General features: G+C 43.1%; 1 protein-coding gene across 6 annotated transcripts in view; it reads left to right on the top strand.

Annotated features, from left to right (window-relative positions):
- DYNC1I1 (dynein cytoplasmic 1 intermediate chain 1) overlaps positions 1-16,748 on the top strand; it is a 228,944-nt gene that overhangs the window by 67,272 nt on the left and 144,924 nt on the right. For all 6 annotated transcript variants that reach the window (XM_082193927.1, XM_082193928.1, XM_082193929.1 and 3 more), the window contains one exon: positions 508-623. In XM_082193927.1, coding sequence (XP_082050053.1) covers positions 508-623 — 116 coding nt within the window. The remainder of the gene's footprint in view (positions 1-507; positions 624-16,748) is intronic.

The raw sequence follows: 16,748 nt of genomic DNA, 5'->3' as shown, positions 1-16,748 counted from the left end.
CCCCTGCGAGAGAAAGCAAAGTTAAGCTGCTAAGGGAAAAAAACCCACATCCTGTGGGAACTGGGGAAGGGACTTAACTCGGCGGTGGAGCAAAGGCCTGGCATGCAAAAGCTTCTGGGTTTGGTCCCCAGCATCTCCAGGTAGGGCTGGAAACAGTGGCGGACCTTGGGGTCTCAAATTTCACAGCGCCCTGTGCAACGCCCAAATCCACCCCCTCTCTGCTTCTCATCCTCCATTCTAAATAATAGTTGTGACATCCTCTGCAGTGCCTCCGATGCTTGGAGTGCTGCTGAACTGGTTGTGCTCCCCTAAATCTGCCTCTACTGGGAAGTACAGTGCCTGAAACATTGGAGAGCTACTTCCTGTCAGCATTGACAATGCTGAGCTAGAAGGACTAATGGTCTGACCCCGCTATAAGGCTGCTTCTTGTGTTCATGACTGAGCGCCGTAGCGCTTTTGACGGCACACTCCAGTACCTAACCCAGCCTTTTGGTTTGCTTGTTCTAGCCGCCGCCTACACAAACTGGGCGTGTCAAAGATCACCCAGGTGGACTTCTTGCCTCGGGAAGTGGTGTCCTATTCCAAGGAGACGCAGACGCCTTTGTCTACTCATCGATCTGAAGGTAAAGCAGCTACCATTTCTTCCGTGGAATTTGAGATGTTTGGAGTGAAGAAAAAAAGCTCACTTTGATCAGCGATCACTTTAATGTCGCATACCATAAAGGTATTAGAAAGTGAAAGACATAGCAAGCTTTCTGTTACAAAGAAGTAATTGGTATGTGATTTGGAGGGTGGTCTCTTTTGCAATAAAAGCTTCCAGCCTCAGGACAAGTTACTTGGAAGCCATTTCAGTCAACTGTGGTGGAGTTCCTGAGCTGGGAGTCTATCAATTCTTTCTGACATGTATTGCCTCCATTTTTACTATTTACTTTTGTTTTATCTCATGTATGCTCCTGTGTGGAGTTTTATGTTGTTTTACTCTGTGTCACATTTAACCTCTCTGGAGAGGGAGAGTGGAAGGTTTATTAGTGGCAGACACAGTAACATCACTGACGTCCTACTGATTGTGCTTCAGATGGAGTTAGTTCACATTGACAACAATAATCTATAACTGTATTATTCACAAAATAATTGTAGCAGCAACCTATACGACTTAGGAATTGCGTCTGGCTGCAGTCTTGGTTTTGTCTTCAAGGAAATCATTTTTTTCGTTCCAATAGCACACATGTTTGTACATTACACTGGATTTGTTGAGATTTTAGCGGTAGCCGGTCCGCATGATCAGTTGAGTATGTTCCCAGGTCAGCGTGCATGGGATTGCAACTTTAACCTCCAGGTTAACTCAGCACACTAATGCTGTTCAGATGTTCAAAAACATACGGAGATAATTGTGTGAGAGTGTGAGCATACTCTGGCATATCCCCACACTCTGCGCCCTTCCAGTGGTTGGAAGGTGGATCTTCAGCGGGGCAGCCTTCCACATGCACACACAAGCCCTGTGAGCATGAAGAAGCCTTGAGTGCCCAGGATTTCATCCTACTTATGCCCATTTGGTAGCCGCAACCTATACACAGCACCGAGGAGTGGATCACATAGGGTGCAGCAGTGGTGGTGTGGGAATAAGGGACAAGTGACCTTGGCCTCGTTCTCCTCCTTCGCGTCACCCCTCCAAATACCGCTTGCTTCTGAAGACCTGAATAGGGTTTTATGAAAAGATCCAAAGTCTTTTAATTAGATGGAGAGAAGACTGCAACTGCTTTTGGATATTTTAATTTTATTTGTTTTTAAGCGTGTCTTGACCGTTTTAGAAAGCTTTTGCTTTGTTTCTCTTTTGAAATGCTGTATGTTTGCTGCCCTGGGCTCGAGGGAAGGCAGGATATACGTTCAATAAATAATAAAAAAATAAAAAACAGATCTGTGGTGCAAGTAAGCTCTTTATCTTCAGCAGTTTCCTGATGGCTTCCAAACTAAAAGGGAGATATAGCTTAGAAAATCTGTCTTGTTTCATTATTCTGTCTATGCTGGAGGTGTGGAGGCTGGCTGGCAGCTTCTGAACAAGTAGTTGAGTCATCAAGAAGACATATCATTTTCCTCCACTTTCTTTTTTTGGTCTATTCAGCATCCTACTTCCTTCCACGGAATAATGTATTTTTTTGTTGGAAAACCTGCAACTTCCTTTATTTGAGGGGAAGAAATGACATGTCATTTTTGGCTCGGTGTACAATTTGAGATGCTGTAGATATGCCTCTTGACCTCACTGTTCCTTCAAAATGCCTGAGACTCAGAGGTCACATTGAGATTATAGCGAGGATACTTCTGAAAAGGCTCCTCTCTTTCACTAGTAAATCATCATCCACACACCATAACACATAGGAACACTTGTCCTTGTGGATCATGGCATCCTGTTGCAAGTCTCCAAGACCTTCCCAGTACTGCATGAGATGGACCAAGGACCTGACTCAACAAGGCATCTTTCTGTGTTACCTGAGCATTGGCCCTGCTGGCTGGGAGAGTTAAAGTCCCACAACATCTGGAGGGCAATACTTCAGGGAAGGCTGAGCAAATCATTTAGAGCACTCATATAATTACTGAATCGATGTGCCTTCTGAAGTAGCCTTTATTTTATCTGCTGTTCAAGGTAATTACCATAATGAGTTAGCAAAGCAGAATAAATATTTGGAGCAGGAATGGGGCATCTGGGGCTCCCCAGATGTCGCTGGACTAAAACGTCTGTTGTTGTTGTTGTTGTTGTTGTATTTATTAAATTTGTGTACTGCCCTTTACCCGTAGGTCACAGGGCGGTCCACAACACAAAATTACAATATAAAAAACACAGAATACATAAGAACAATAAAAACAGAAGCAATCTCATATTGTCAAAAGACGCTTGGTCCACCAAGGAGTTATATTACTACCCCCATCATTTCTGACCATGTGCCATGTTCCCTGGGGAAGATGAATTGGAGTCTAACAATATCTGGAGGGCTAGTGGCTCCCTCTTCCTGCCGTAAGACAAACTGATGGTGCCTGAATGCTTTTCTTTTGAGGGCAAGCAGCAGCTTGGGGGACGGGGTGGGGGTGGGTGGGTAGGAATTCAGGTCAATAAACTGATATTGCTGAAAGGATAAATCTCTTCACTTCCAGCCGCATGGGTCTGCTCCCAAAGCGCTCTCTTCCTCTCACCCCCCCCTTAACTGAGAAAGATGGGAGATCTCATGGATAGCCAATGTTACATTTAGCTCAGCCCTCCAATAAGCTAACTTACTGCTTAACATTTGATCTTGCTGCCTGGCAGAGGTGCCAAAGCACTGTTTCCTTAAAGTATATATTGATGCAATAAAATAGCGACGCAAATCTATTTGTTGCGGAAGTACAGTGGTACCTCGGGTTACAGACGCTTCAGATTACAGACACTTCAGGTTACAGACTCCACTAACCCAGAAATAGTGCCTCAGGTTAAGAACTTTACTTCAGGATGAGACGAGAAATCGCGCAGCAGCAGCGGGAGGCCCCATTAGCTAAAGTGGTACCTCCAGGTTAAGAATAGTTTCAGGTTAAGAATGGACCTCCAGGACGAATTAAGTTCTTAACCTGAGGTACCACTGTAATCTAAAACCCAAGTGCAAGACTGGGTGTGAAACGGCAGAATTTGCCTTCAGAGATGGCACAAGCATATTCTTCTCTTTCGAAACCTGGATATTTTTTTTGGAGGAGTGTGTTTTATTCTTTACTCCAGAAACTTACAAAGAGTACCCTCTAGTGGTGTATGTCAAAACTGACATTGTGGTGGAGGAGGCGATCAGAGGAAACTGACTAAGCATGAAGACGGGAGCAGTTCTGAATATGGAAGCACGGCATTGTCCCGATTATTTAAGGGCGGGGAGCAATTTTAATGGCAAAAGGAGCAGATGCATGAGGCAAATATAGTCATTCACTTAACCTGTGGCTCACATGGGTGAGGAGTGGACGTGCCTTCCTCTTGCCTCGTAACGATTTCTTGAAGGGCAGCTCTGTTAGATCTGTTGTTCCAGAAGGAGAGAGTAAGCTCTAAAAAGAATCTTGTGGTATTTTAAAAGACAAATACATTTATTAAGACATAAACTTTTGTTGTTACAATGCATGCATTTTCTCTGATAGAACAAGATTTATTATGCTATTCTTGAAAGGGAATTGGACAACTTCATAGAGGTGGACAGCTCTATCCATGATAATTTGGCGGTATAGCAGAGGAAGGGAAAGCTGTGGCCCTCCCAGTGTTGTTGGACTCCAGTTCCCATCAGCCCCAGGCAGCTTGGCCCAGTGGTCAGGGATGATGGGAGTTGGAGTCCAACAACATGTGGGAGCCCACAGCTTCCCCAGCCCTGCAGCGCAGCTTTAATGCACATCCAAAGGCACTGTGCTTCTGAAGATCACTTTGGGGGCAGAAAGGATGCTGGTCAAGACGGATCCTTAGGGTGATCCAGCTGGTCTCTTCTTATGTTGCCTTGATCTACATAACAATTATTTATCTGTCTTGTCCTGTGCCAGGCTTCCGTCACCAGGGCTTTTTAGAAAGGCCTCTGTCTGATTTAGTCCCCCCGTCATGTTTATTTCTTATGTTTCCATTTTTATGGTTGTTTTGGAAATGATGGTGGCTTAGGCTTTGCACCTTAATGTTCTGATCTTATGATTAGAGCCAGGAATGGCGATTGCGAGGTATTTTAATATTGTGTAATGTTTGGATGTAACAGTTTCTTTCGAAATTAGGCAGGATATACATTTTTAAAACAAGGGGGGGTTAATTTTAAAAATGTATCACAGCCTTCCTCTATTATTTGTTTATTATAAGATTTCTTAGTAACTTTTGCAGTGAAACAAACATAGAAAACTTGCACTGAGTCGGACCACTCGCCCATTTGACTTAGTAATGTCTACACTGACTGGCAGCCTTTCTGTCGTGTTTCAGACAGGGGTTTCTCACAGCTGTACCTGGACATCTTGGGGATTGAACCTAGATACAATGCAAAGCAGATACTCTAACACTGGGTTGCAGCCCTTCCCTAAATCAACTCACACCCGTCCTCAGAGGACTTATTCTTACAACAATCTTGTGAGGCTATGCTGAGAGGGAGTGATCTAGTGAGGTTTGCCTACAGACAGAGATTTGAATTCAGGTTTCCCTCAGCCAAATCCAATACTCTAGCGACTATAGCAGACTAATTAGCAGAGTTGTGGCGAACCCTATCTTTCTTTAAATTTGGTCACCTTCATAGCTGCCATGTTGTAACGCTCCTATATAGAAATACTTTTGTGGTTCATTATTCTGTGTCCTGCTATCCATTTCCTTCTTCTGTTCAAAGTTACATTTCAATCCAGTCACTTTTAGAATAACTGCTACTTTTAGTTACAAGGAAATTCAGATGGGAGGGATTGGAGGAAGTCAAGTAATAGGTTTATGAGGTTGGAAGTTTAATCAATTATTAATTTGTATTGTATTTGTGTAATTGTTGTTATATCTTTTGTTGTTATTTGCTTTATTTGCTTTATTTTTATTTTTTCTTTATTGGTTTTTGAGCATGTGTTATATTTGTAAGAAACTTAATAAACATTATTGGGGGAAAATATAATAACAAACCTAAGATTTCTTAATATTTGTGCGACACTCTCCCCCATTAAATAGCTATTTCTTATAGAGTGAAGTGTGCACTAGGAATTGGTTACAACTCCATTAACTGAATTGATCAGAATGACAGGGATACTGTAGTTACTGATGTATCAGCTGCATCAATATGTATAAATTTCAGCTGTTTGGAGTATCAGTCAACTAGCATTGTCAAAAAGGTCCAAAATTCAGCACGGAGAGTCACTCCCATAAATGTGCAATAACGTACTTGTTGGATGAGGAAAAGAATGCTGCTGTCAAGCAAAAGGAACCCAAATAAGCCTCACGCAAGGAAGCGGGCGTGACAGCATCTTGTTCTCTAAAACGCATTCTGAGATGCCTACCTGCTGGACGGCACTTTTTAAAAATGTCTCTCTCTCTCATATATTTTTCCCCCGATGTAACATTTTTACAAATCAGTTTCATTTGTTGAGACATTGGGAAGAAAAGGGGGAAAGAGGTGGAGGGGGGGGGGAAGATGGGTGGGGTGGGGTCACGTGGCGATGTTTCTATTTTACTTAATATATGTGGGGTTTTGTGTCAGCGTTGCTTGTGCAGGTTCTTTGCTGTTCACTTGTGTTCCTTTGGTGGTGAGAGAGGTTGGGGTTGGCCTAGGGTGTGGTTGTTCATTTGTGGTTGGCTGTGGTGGTCTTTGTTTTCATGTGTAAGTGCGGTGGGTGGGTGTTTTGGATCAGGTTAGCCATATTGATTTGTATGCTGCTGGTGGATTTTTGTCATTGTCTTGTTGGGCTGTGTGTTTGATAAAGAAGAAGGCGTCTTCTTCTATTTGTCCCCGTGTCAGTTTCAGTTTATTGGTTAATTTTTCTAGTAAGGCTGTTTCCCATACTATTTGGTACCATTGGTCTATGCTTACTCCTGACAGGCTTGACGGCACTCCTGAGATTATTCTGTGTGGCTGGAGGTTTGATTTAATCTTCCTGCAGGTGGACACAGCCTGGCATGTGGCCAATTGCGGGCCCTCCAAGAGCTTTAATGGAGATTCCTGCGTTGCTGGGGGTTGGACTAGATGATCATTGGAGGCCCTTTCCAGCTGTACAATTCTAGGATTCTATTTTTCTTCCACTCCTTGTTGCTGCTGATGAGTCTTTTGCTTTGGTTTCTTCTAAGGACGGGGGGGGGGGTATGGTGAACCCTTCTCCCCCCCCCCTCCACACACACCAGAGAGCTCTGTCATTATGTCCTAGGGAGTAGATTCAGCCTCCCCACAGGGTGGTTATCAATCCGATCGTTAAGTCTGGCATCCCAGTTCAAAGCATTAAACCAAATGAGCTTCTGGGACACCTGGTGACAATTGGCCCCAAACGCGAGTTAATGGCCTTGACCTCCGGGTCTCATAACTAGCTGCAAGCCATTTCTGCTGTGCCTTTGCCCTCATCCTCGCATCCTGACATCTGAAACCAGCATTGTGCTGCGTTATTCGGAGAGGGAGCCTCATGACACCTGTATGCAAATAGAACCCCAGCTGGGGAAGGGAAAGCATTTTTCTTTCTTTGCCGAGAAAGCGCCCAGCATGTCTGAGCCATCAGCAGCTCACATGTCAAACTATTCCTTTAACACGATGTGAATGAGAACGTGGTAGGTGCTTCTCTGACGGGCCGCGTGCATGCAATAGCTGCAGGAAGATTTCTTCTGAGTTCTTGAAAATGTAAATCCTTTTTTAAAAATTTATTTAGAAGTATTCCTAGACCACTTAATATTTAAAGATCTCTTAGTGGTATGCAAAAATGCGATGTAAAAACAATAAAGCAGTATAATAAGAGCAGATATGAAGCCAAAACAATAGTATATGGGCAGTAATAACAGGGTCCAAGTCTTACAGGTCAGGGAAAGCCTGGAAACACCCCCCTCCTCATATTTAGAAGATATCAGAAAACTGGTGGATGATTGTAGAAGGAAGGGCATTCCAGAGTACAGGGGCAATGGTGCAAAATGCCTGTTTGGGGGGAACTGCTCTGTGATATTCTGTAGGATGCCACTAATATTCTTCAGTATAATCTGCCACAAGTATAATATCCCCAGATGATCTAAGTGGTCTTACACATCTGTATATGGGCAAGTAAACCTGGTGCAGGGTTATTCTGGGCTTCTGATGTAACAAGAGTTTAAATGTGGCTGGTAGCTAATTGGCAGCCAATGTAGTTCCCTAAGTGTAGCGATAACATGTGTGTATCAAGGTGACAGGAAAGGCGAGACTAGCTAAACCAGAAGTCGTGCTTCCATCCTAAACAGTCCAAGATTAGGGCAAGGAGTCAGGAGCTTCCTGGCCTGTTAGGTTGTTCCCATCATTTCCTTACAAGATCCATTTTATTTCACTTTTTTCCAGGCTCTCACATATATTATCCTACTGAGTGTCATAATATTAAAAAAAACAACCTTGGGTTTGATGCCTTTGTCTTATGGGATATTTTATTTTCTATCCATCTAATGTGTATACCACCCTTCATCTGAAGATATCAGGGCAGATTACAAGATAAAAAATATAGCTCAATAGAAAAAAAAAACCAAGGATCCAATAGGTTCTAATACTCATAGAATAAAATATATTCTAGCAATGTAACCACTATAACACCAGAAATCCTTTGCTTTACAACATTTCCACCAGACGCGGACAAAGTTTTCCTTGCCCCCACTCCCGCAGTGTCACTCCACACAGTACTTTTTAATGATAGGGACTATGATGATGTCCAATTGCCTCTGACCACACCCTTGCAATCCTCAAGAAGTCCCTCAATCTGTACTATACTTCCTTCCAATCTATCTGGTGGTTGTGCGTCCCCACCGGCATCCCCAGCACAAGGACTTGGGGGATGTGTTTTCTAGCAGATGTCCATGGTACAGACCAAACTCCGCAAGCTACCTAGTATGAAGAAAATGCATTGGCTCAAACTGCTGTACGAGCTTTAAGATGGTGCTTATATTGTAATGGAGGTAAGCATCGGAGATGGACAAGTTCATATTCTAGATCGATTTGTAATTCTGAATCTCAACAACAGCCTTCCTGCTCTTCACTTAAACTCCCGTTTTACATGGGCTCCTTGGAATTTTTAAGGATGCGAACCGGGCTAGAATGAGGAGTAAGAGAATATTTGTCTCTGGGGCCTCATTGTAGCTCGCTTCATGTACTTAATGTTATCATTAGGGCAAATGAATATGTGCAACTGAGCCAGCTGAAAAGGCTTATGTCCTACAGCTCAGTAGCATGAGTTCTATAGCTCAAAAATGGCTTAGGGAAATAGCCCTAGTTTTTCACAGAGGCTTAATAGTTCCCTCAAATTGGCTCATTAACAGAAGAGGCCACCTGCCCAAAATGATAGTAGAGGCTCCCTCCTATATATCCCATATTCTTGATCATATTGAGGAAATGCCAGCTTTCTGTCCCCACCATTAAAGTGTTTACTAATTCATTTCCCCCCCACAAGGACCTGAAAATAAATAGCATCCTTCCAACTGTATTTTATAACTGCAATATGACATTACTATAATGTAATTAATATCAGCATAAGATGGAAAAAACACAAAATGATATTTTTAAATAAAAAAAATCAGATATTAAATGTGATAGTCTAAAAAAAAAGTCCTGTTTAATAAATCTTTAATCTGGCTATTCCATTAGTACCCTGTTACTTTGTACATGTCATTTACACAATTGTTTTTGACAGATGAAAGTCACTGTGCAAAGATTCTCTCCTCTCATTCTTAGGTGGCTAAAGCTTTCTAGCGAAATCACCCACGTGTTTAAATCTATAATTGTTTATGTGTTCACTTGGCAGTAAAGTCATGTTGAACTCAGTGGGAATTTTCTTCTGCTTTACTTCTGAATCAGCACACATGAGAACAGGTTTTGTATGTGTGCACAGACATATACACACAATAACTGTTTTGGTAATGTTTCTTTTTCATGAAATCACACAGTTACACTTTTATAATATTTATTATTATTATTATTAAAAATATTAGATTTTTGCACACAATAAAACAGAATAACAAATGCATAAAAACAGCAGTGCACAAAATAATAAAATGCTCATCCGATGATATATTTAAAAGAAACAAGGCCTACCCACCCCACGTAAATGAGACCGAACGAAAGCCACAAACATGTCTAACTAACCTGCTGATTAAAATCTATAAGCATGGGTAATTTAAAAAACAGCTTTTGCCTGGCACCTAAAGACAGACAGCGATGGCGTCAGCCACGCTTTTCCTATTGGAAAACATTCCACAAACAGGGAGCCACCATTGAAAATGCCTCTTCTCATGTGTATTCTAGACTTGTGCATTTCAGAGTTTTATGGCTCTTTTTTAAATGGTCCAAATTTTCGGCCTTAGCAACACTGCTGGCTGTTTTTACCTGCATGGTTCTTGATTGCCGTAAACCAGGAGTAGCTAACCTGTGGACTTCCAGGTGTTGATAGACTACGACTTCCATCACCCTTGGCCATTGGCCCTCCCATGTGGGGCTGAAGGGTGTTGGAGTCCATTGATGTCTGGAGGACTACCGGTTTCCCACCTGTCATCAGAAAACCTAAAAATAGATGGGTGCCTCAATTCCAGTTGACAGGTATAAGCGGTGCTTATTTTTTACCTTTATTTTTAGGAAAAGGTGCCAGTACTGAGTACCCCCAGAAAAAGAGAGCGCTGGTTATAAGCTGCCATCCTTGCAGAAAGCTGCCTAATGTAAAAGGTTCGGTCATGATGCATCTTTGCCGTAGAACACAAATTAATCACAATTGCAATCTATTTCTGTGTCCTCCCATTTAAGAGAAACAGTGTTGTTCTCTGCATCCCAGATCAGTTATGTCAGCTGAAAAACGGTGCCTTCTTCGTTAGCAACTGCTTTTATCAATCTGCTGAATAGCAGTCTCTTCCCAGGGACCGGCCACATCTTGCAATAATTTTTATATAAGTATTACAGCGCAGTAAACATGATACTCATAGTAATTCCTGCACTCCCCCCTCCCTGCGGCATCTCCATGTAACCAAAGGCGTTTGTGCTGTTATTAGTTTTGACAAACTGGATTGTACCTCGGCCATTGTTAAGTCGTTCTATCTGCCCTACCCCCGCAACTCGCCGAGAGACAAAGAATTTTTAATGAATTTAATTAAAACTTTATGTGGTTCCTGGAGTACAGCTCCAGCTGCTTGGCCGTTCTTTTTGGATGAAGGAAAGTTTCTTTAATGCATAATGATGTGTTTTATATGAGATACGTTTCAACCTCCTTCCTAGTAGCCTTAGGTTGTTTTCCATCTGCATCACACTGGCGGAATATTTTATAGAGAGTCTCTTTAACATCTTGGTTAAGTGCAAAGCACAAATCAGTATGTTAAATATATTATCAACAGCAGCTACTTTTGGGGCAATCCACCACTTGTCTTGTCAGCTGCCAGAATCAAAACCATATATTTTCATGAATGGCTTTTCATGAATATTTTTTCATGAATATTTTCATGAACGGCCGTTTCATGTTTCTGATATGGCTTCTGGATTGGAACTTGCTGGGTCCGAATCTGTTTGGGGCTTGAATTGTGGAGGATATGGAATTTTATTGGGGGGAACCAAAGTAAGACCATGAGAACGTAAGATGTGCCTGCTGGATCAGGCCAATGGCCCGTCCAGTCCAGCATCCTGCTCTTGAAGCAGCCAACCAGAGGCTTCTGGGAAATATGCAAGCAGGAGACCCTCAAGCACACTCTCCCCTCTTGCAGTTTTCAGAAAACCTAGGACTAAGATGAAACTGTGAAGCTCCCTTGTTATTTTTGCTATTGGATGCTACATGTTGTTTAAGCAATCTTGTTATATGTACAGTGGTACCTCGGGTTAAGTACTTAATTCGTTCCAGAAGTCTGTTCTTAACCTGAAACTGTTCTTAACCTGAAGCACCACTTTAGCTAATGGGGCCTCCTGTTGCTGCCGCGCCGCCACTGCATGATTTCTGTTCTCATCCTGAAGAAAAGTTCTTAACCTGAGGTACTATTTCTGGCTTAGTGGAGTGTGTAACCTGAAGCGTATGTAACCTGAAGCGTATGTAACCCGAGGTACCACTGTATAGTATTGAAATATGGGTGTGGTTTTTTTGCACGCTATTATGTTTTTGTTTCGCTGTGTTGATATGGAATGGTTACTATGTTATTGGGACGCGGGTGGCGCTGTGGGTTAAACCACAGAGCCTAGGAATTGCCGATCAGAAGGTCAGTGGTTCAAATCCCCGCAACGGGGTGAGCTCCCGTTGCTCGGTCCCTGCTCCTGCCAACCTAGCAGTTCGAAAGCACGTCAAAGTGCAAGTAGATAAATAGGTACTGCTCCGGCGGAAAGGTAAACGGCGTTTCCGTGCGCTGCTCTGGTTTGCCAGAAGAGGCTTAGTCATGCTGGCCACATGACCCAGAAGCTGTACGCCGGCTCCCTCAGCCAATAAAGCGAGATGAGCGCTGCAACCCCAGAGTCGGCCACCACTGGACCCAATGGTCAGGGGTCCCTTTACCTTTTTACTATGTTATTATGAAATTGTTTTTGTAGTGTTTGTTGTAAACTGATATGAGCATGATTTTGTGTGTGTGTGTGTGTGTGTGTGTGTGTGTGGAAAAGCAGCATACAAAGAAAATGAACGAAGGAGATCTCTTCCTATACCCACAGCATGTCTTGAGATCTAAAAAGGCCCTGCTCCAAGTACCCTCTTTAGTAGAAGCACCCTGTGGAAAGGAGAGGACCTTTTCTGTGGTGGCCCCCTGACCCCTCTTCTCTAAGGAGGTTTGCTTGCCAGCTGCATTACAAGCTTTTTGATACCTTTCTACTGACTTGGGCATTTTAGATATGAAGGATTCTCTTCTGCTTTTCAACTTTATTGCTTCTGTTTTCTATTTTCTTATGCCTGTGGTTAATTTTAAATGACTCAAACTTTAATTCACATCGCTCTAGGATCTTCTGATGAAATCTTTGTTTGTTTACTAAGAGATAAATAAAATAAAATTGAGAGAAAACTCTTGGAAGATGATGGCATGCCTCGCTTTAAACAGCAGAGGAAAGAAAACATAGCCAGAAAGGAGATGTTACTAGTTAGCAGAAGGCTTGTTACTGTGCCTTTTAGTGCATTGTGTGAGATGGCTAATTAATGAAAAGAAACAAACAAAGGTGAAATGTAGGCACAAGCCTAATTTACACGGGGTTTTATTAGCCAATGAAAGACCCATAGCAAGAGCAGTGGAAGGTGGAAGGCTGGCTTTGGCTAAAGGAAGGTGTGAATTCTCAGCTGGACTGCAGTGTAAAAAGAAACATGCACAGCCACATTCCTCATGTAAAACAAAGCCATTTTATGGAACTATATTAATAAGACTGATGGGCCGAGAGGAGGTAGTTAGCGAGACTTTGCATTACGAGCCCATTTCCAGTCTTGCTGCTTCCTCTGGTTCCTTCTTCATGCTTTCCCACCAACTTCCAGCTGTGTCTGAAAAAACGGGTGATTGCTGAGATTGCGAATGCTTTGGTAACGTTGTTTGCATTAGTGTGGAATAATTCCCTATCCCATACAAGGGATTACAGTATTGAATACATATACAGTGGTACCGCAGGTTACATACGCTTCAGGTTACTTATGCTTCAGGTTACAGACTCCGCTAACCCAGAAATAGTACCTCGGGTTAAGAACTTTGCTTCAGGATGAGAACAGAAATCATGCTCCGGCGGCGCGGCAGCAGCAGGAGGCCCCATTAGCTAAAGTGGTGCTTCAGGTTAAGAACAGTTTCAGGTTAAGAACCGACCTCCAGAACGAATTAAGTACGTAACCAGAGGTACCATTGTGTGATACCTATCTATGTAGCTAGCTATATCAAAGTATGGTGGGCGGATAGAGCAAGGGGATTGTCTCATTTGTCTGTCTGTTTTTGTTGTTAATATCTTCATTCAGGTCATTGCCGATTCATCAGGAAAGTGTTTTGTTGTGTTTTGACAGGAGCAAGAGCCCTCCTTTTATACGTTAATGACCATTAGATTGGTGCTGTGTTTTTGCACTGCAAGTACGGTGTACATAGATTGGGGTGGTAGTCACTTAAGTTTTACTTAGGGTGGACGCACTGAAATAATGAAGACAACTAAGTTATGTCCATTGATTTCAGTTGGTCTCTGTTTAAACTTAGTTGAAAACTGCCAATTAATTAATTATTAAGCTATATTTTTGGAAGCTATTTTCTTTAGTAATTATACGTATTTAGAGCCTGACCAAACTGTGGGAGACAGTGGAAGACAGGAGTGCCTGGCATGCTCTGGTCCATGGGGTCATGAAGAGTCGGACACGACTAAACGACTAAACAACAACAATATTTTTGGAAGCTATTTTCTTTAGTAATTATACGTATTTAGAGCAGAGTTGAAAACCTTTTTTCAGATCGAGGGTCACATTCCCATCTAGTTAACCTCCCAGGGTCCACATGCTAGTGGTGGGTGGAGCCAGAGCCAAAAATGGGTGAAGCAATCAATATGCATTTGACCTTTGTACAGTAGGGCAGCTTCCACACATATCCCCACAGCCCCTTCTCCCCCCTCCATCTGGACAACCAAGAGGCATTATCATTAGGGTTCAAGGACATGTTTCAGCCAGGCAAAAACACTCAGAGGGTGGTATTAGGGTAGGGGTGTGTGTGTGTGTGTGTGTGGCTGAGGAGATGGTGGCCTGGGAAGAGTCATGAGGGCCCGATAGAGGGAAATGGAGGGCCGAGTTTATCCCCCAGGCCTGATATTCCCCACACCAATTTAGAGATTTATGTGCCATGTTTCTAATTATTACCAAGGGTGTTTTATAACATGTAAAGACAACAACTTGTGACGCGGCAGCTAAAAAAGCCAATGCAATTCTGGGCTGCATCAATAGGAGTATAGCATCTAGATCAAGGGAAGTAATAGTGCCACTGTATTCTGCTCTGGTCAGACCTCACCTGGAGTACTGTGTCCAGTTCTGGGCACCACAATTCAAGAAGGACACTGACAAACTGGAACGTGTCCAGAGGAGGGCACCCAAAATGGTCAAAGGCCTGGAAACGATGCCTTATGAGGAACGGCTAAGGGAGCTGGGCATGTTTAGCCTGGAGAAGAGGAGGTTAAGGGGTGATATGATAGCCATGTTCAAATATATAAAAGGATGTCACATAGAGGAGGGAGAAAGGTTGTTTTCTGCTGCTCCGGAGAAGCGGACACGGAGCAATGGATCCAAACTACAAGAAAGAAGATTCCACCTAAACATTAGGAAGAACTTCCTGACAGTAAGAGCTGTTCGACAGTGGAATTTGCTGCCAAGGAGTGTGGTGGAGTCTCCTACTTTGGAGGTCTTTAAGCAGAGGCTTGACAACCATATGTCAGGAGTGCTCTGATGGTGTTTCCTGCTTGGCAGGGGGTTGGACTTGATGGCCCTTGTGGTCTCTTCCAACTCTATGATTCTATGAACTTCATTCTGAGGGCCAGACAGAGATAAATGGAAGCCTGGATTTATCCCGTGTTCGAAACTCCCGTTGTTTTAGGCACATTTTGTGACAGGGAATTTCATGAGGGCGAGTGTTTTCTGAGCTCTGGGCACAGCACTGCGCCTAAGATTTCAGATTAAAACTGCAGAGTGGAAGGAAAGGAGGACCTTTTTCTGCCTCCCCACTTCCAGCTACACTCTGAAGACTGGAGAAGAGACGCTCTTAAGAATATTAAGTGGATGGGCAGGGGAAGGACTAGACCATGTGAAAAATGAACATAATATTTTAGCTGCAGTTCATTCATTTCCAGCTTTGTATTCTTGTTATAGAAAGTGCACCTAGACATTCCGTTGGATTACGCTGCCATTTAGCTCCTAGCTTTCATATCTCAGTTTCTAACACTGTATATCCCCCAGGTCTGATGTTCCCCACACCAATTTTGAGATTTATATCCCAACATTCTAACTGTTACCGAAGATGACTTATAGTAAGTAAAGACCTCAACTTCATAGGCATGTTATATATATATCTGACATCAGTTTTTTTAAAAACCCCTATCAACACAAGTGACAGGGTCACAAATTGACATTCATTGATAAAAACATCTTCCTGCTGGAAGAAAAAGTCTTCGGCAACTGGTGAAAACAGGGAGAGAGGAGTCCAGCTGTACCTCAGGAAGCAAAGTGTTCCATAGTCTGGAGGTGGCTACTGAGAAGGCCTTTCCTCCTGCACTTCTGCAGTAGATGGGAGCAGGAGAAGGTATGTCAGAACCAGATACGTTTGCCATGCTATGAGGGGCCCTAAAGCTTTCTCATGAGGACCAAAGTAGCTGTAGCACGTGAGACTCATCGTTTATAGTCTCGTGACTTTTTGTTTTACTGATTAACTGAAAGGAGTTGTGAATTTGATTGCAATAGCGATGTGGGGGAAAGGGAGTGCTTAACCCTTTCGCCCTGTATCTTTCTCCTGTGGCTGGGTAAGCAGGGCTGGTTTTGATCAGGAAAAAAATGGCTTGAGGGTAAGAATTAAGCACCTCTCCCTCCCTCCCTCCCTGCTGCTGCTTCAGTCAGATTTGTAGCACCTCCCGTCCCCCCCCCCCCCGTCCCCCCGCCAGTCCCTGCATTTCAGTAAAACAATCACCACCAGTGACAGACTAATCATGGGTTTCCCATGTCACTTGTAACATGGCCCTCACAGAACTTGACTTGATCTTTCATCTTCCTGACAAATTTCCAAGATACAAGAAATCTCTAAGCAACTTGGAAGGAGATCTTTTCGAGAAACACATTTTGAAGAAGGATGTCAAGAGAGACTGTTATTATTAAGGATGCAACAGTAGCTCACATTGTACATTTTGGGGAGAGAGAAAAATAGATATTTACTGTTGTGAAGAATAAGGCTATCAGTGGCTACTAGTCATGATGACTATATGCTATCTCCAGGGCCAGAGGCAACATGACTCTGAATACCAGTTGCTGGGGAACAGCTGAATAGCACCAGGGCACTATGGGTCTCAGGTCTTGCTTGCATGCTTCCCAGAGCCATCTGATGGGGCACTGTTGGAGCCACAATGTGGATTAGACAGATCTTTCATCTCATCAATCAGAACTCTTATCTTATGTAAGCCAGGCACACACGCAGC

The sequence above is a fragment of the Podarcis vaucheri genome (assembly GCF_965113315.1).
Source record: "Podarcis vaucheri genome assembly, chromosome: 12".
NCBI lineage: Eukaryota > Metazoa > Chordata > Lepidosauria > Squamata > Lacertidae > Podarcis > Podarcis vaucheri.
Note: the sequence above shows the minus strand (reverse complement) of the source record. Positions and strands in the feature narration are given on the sequence as shown.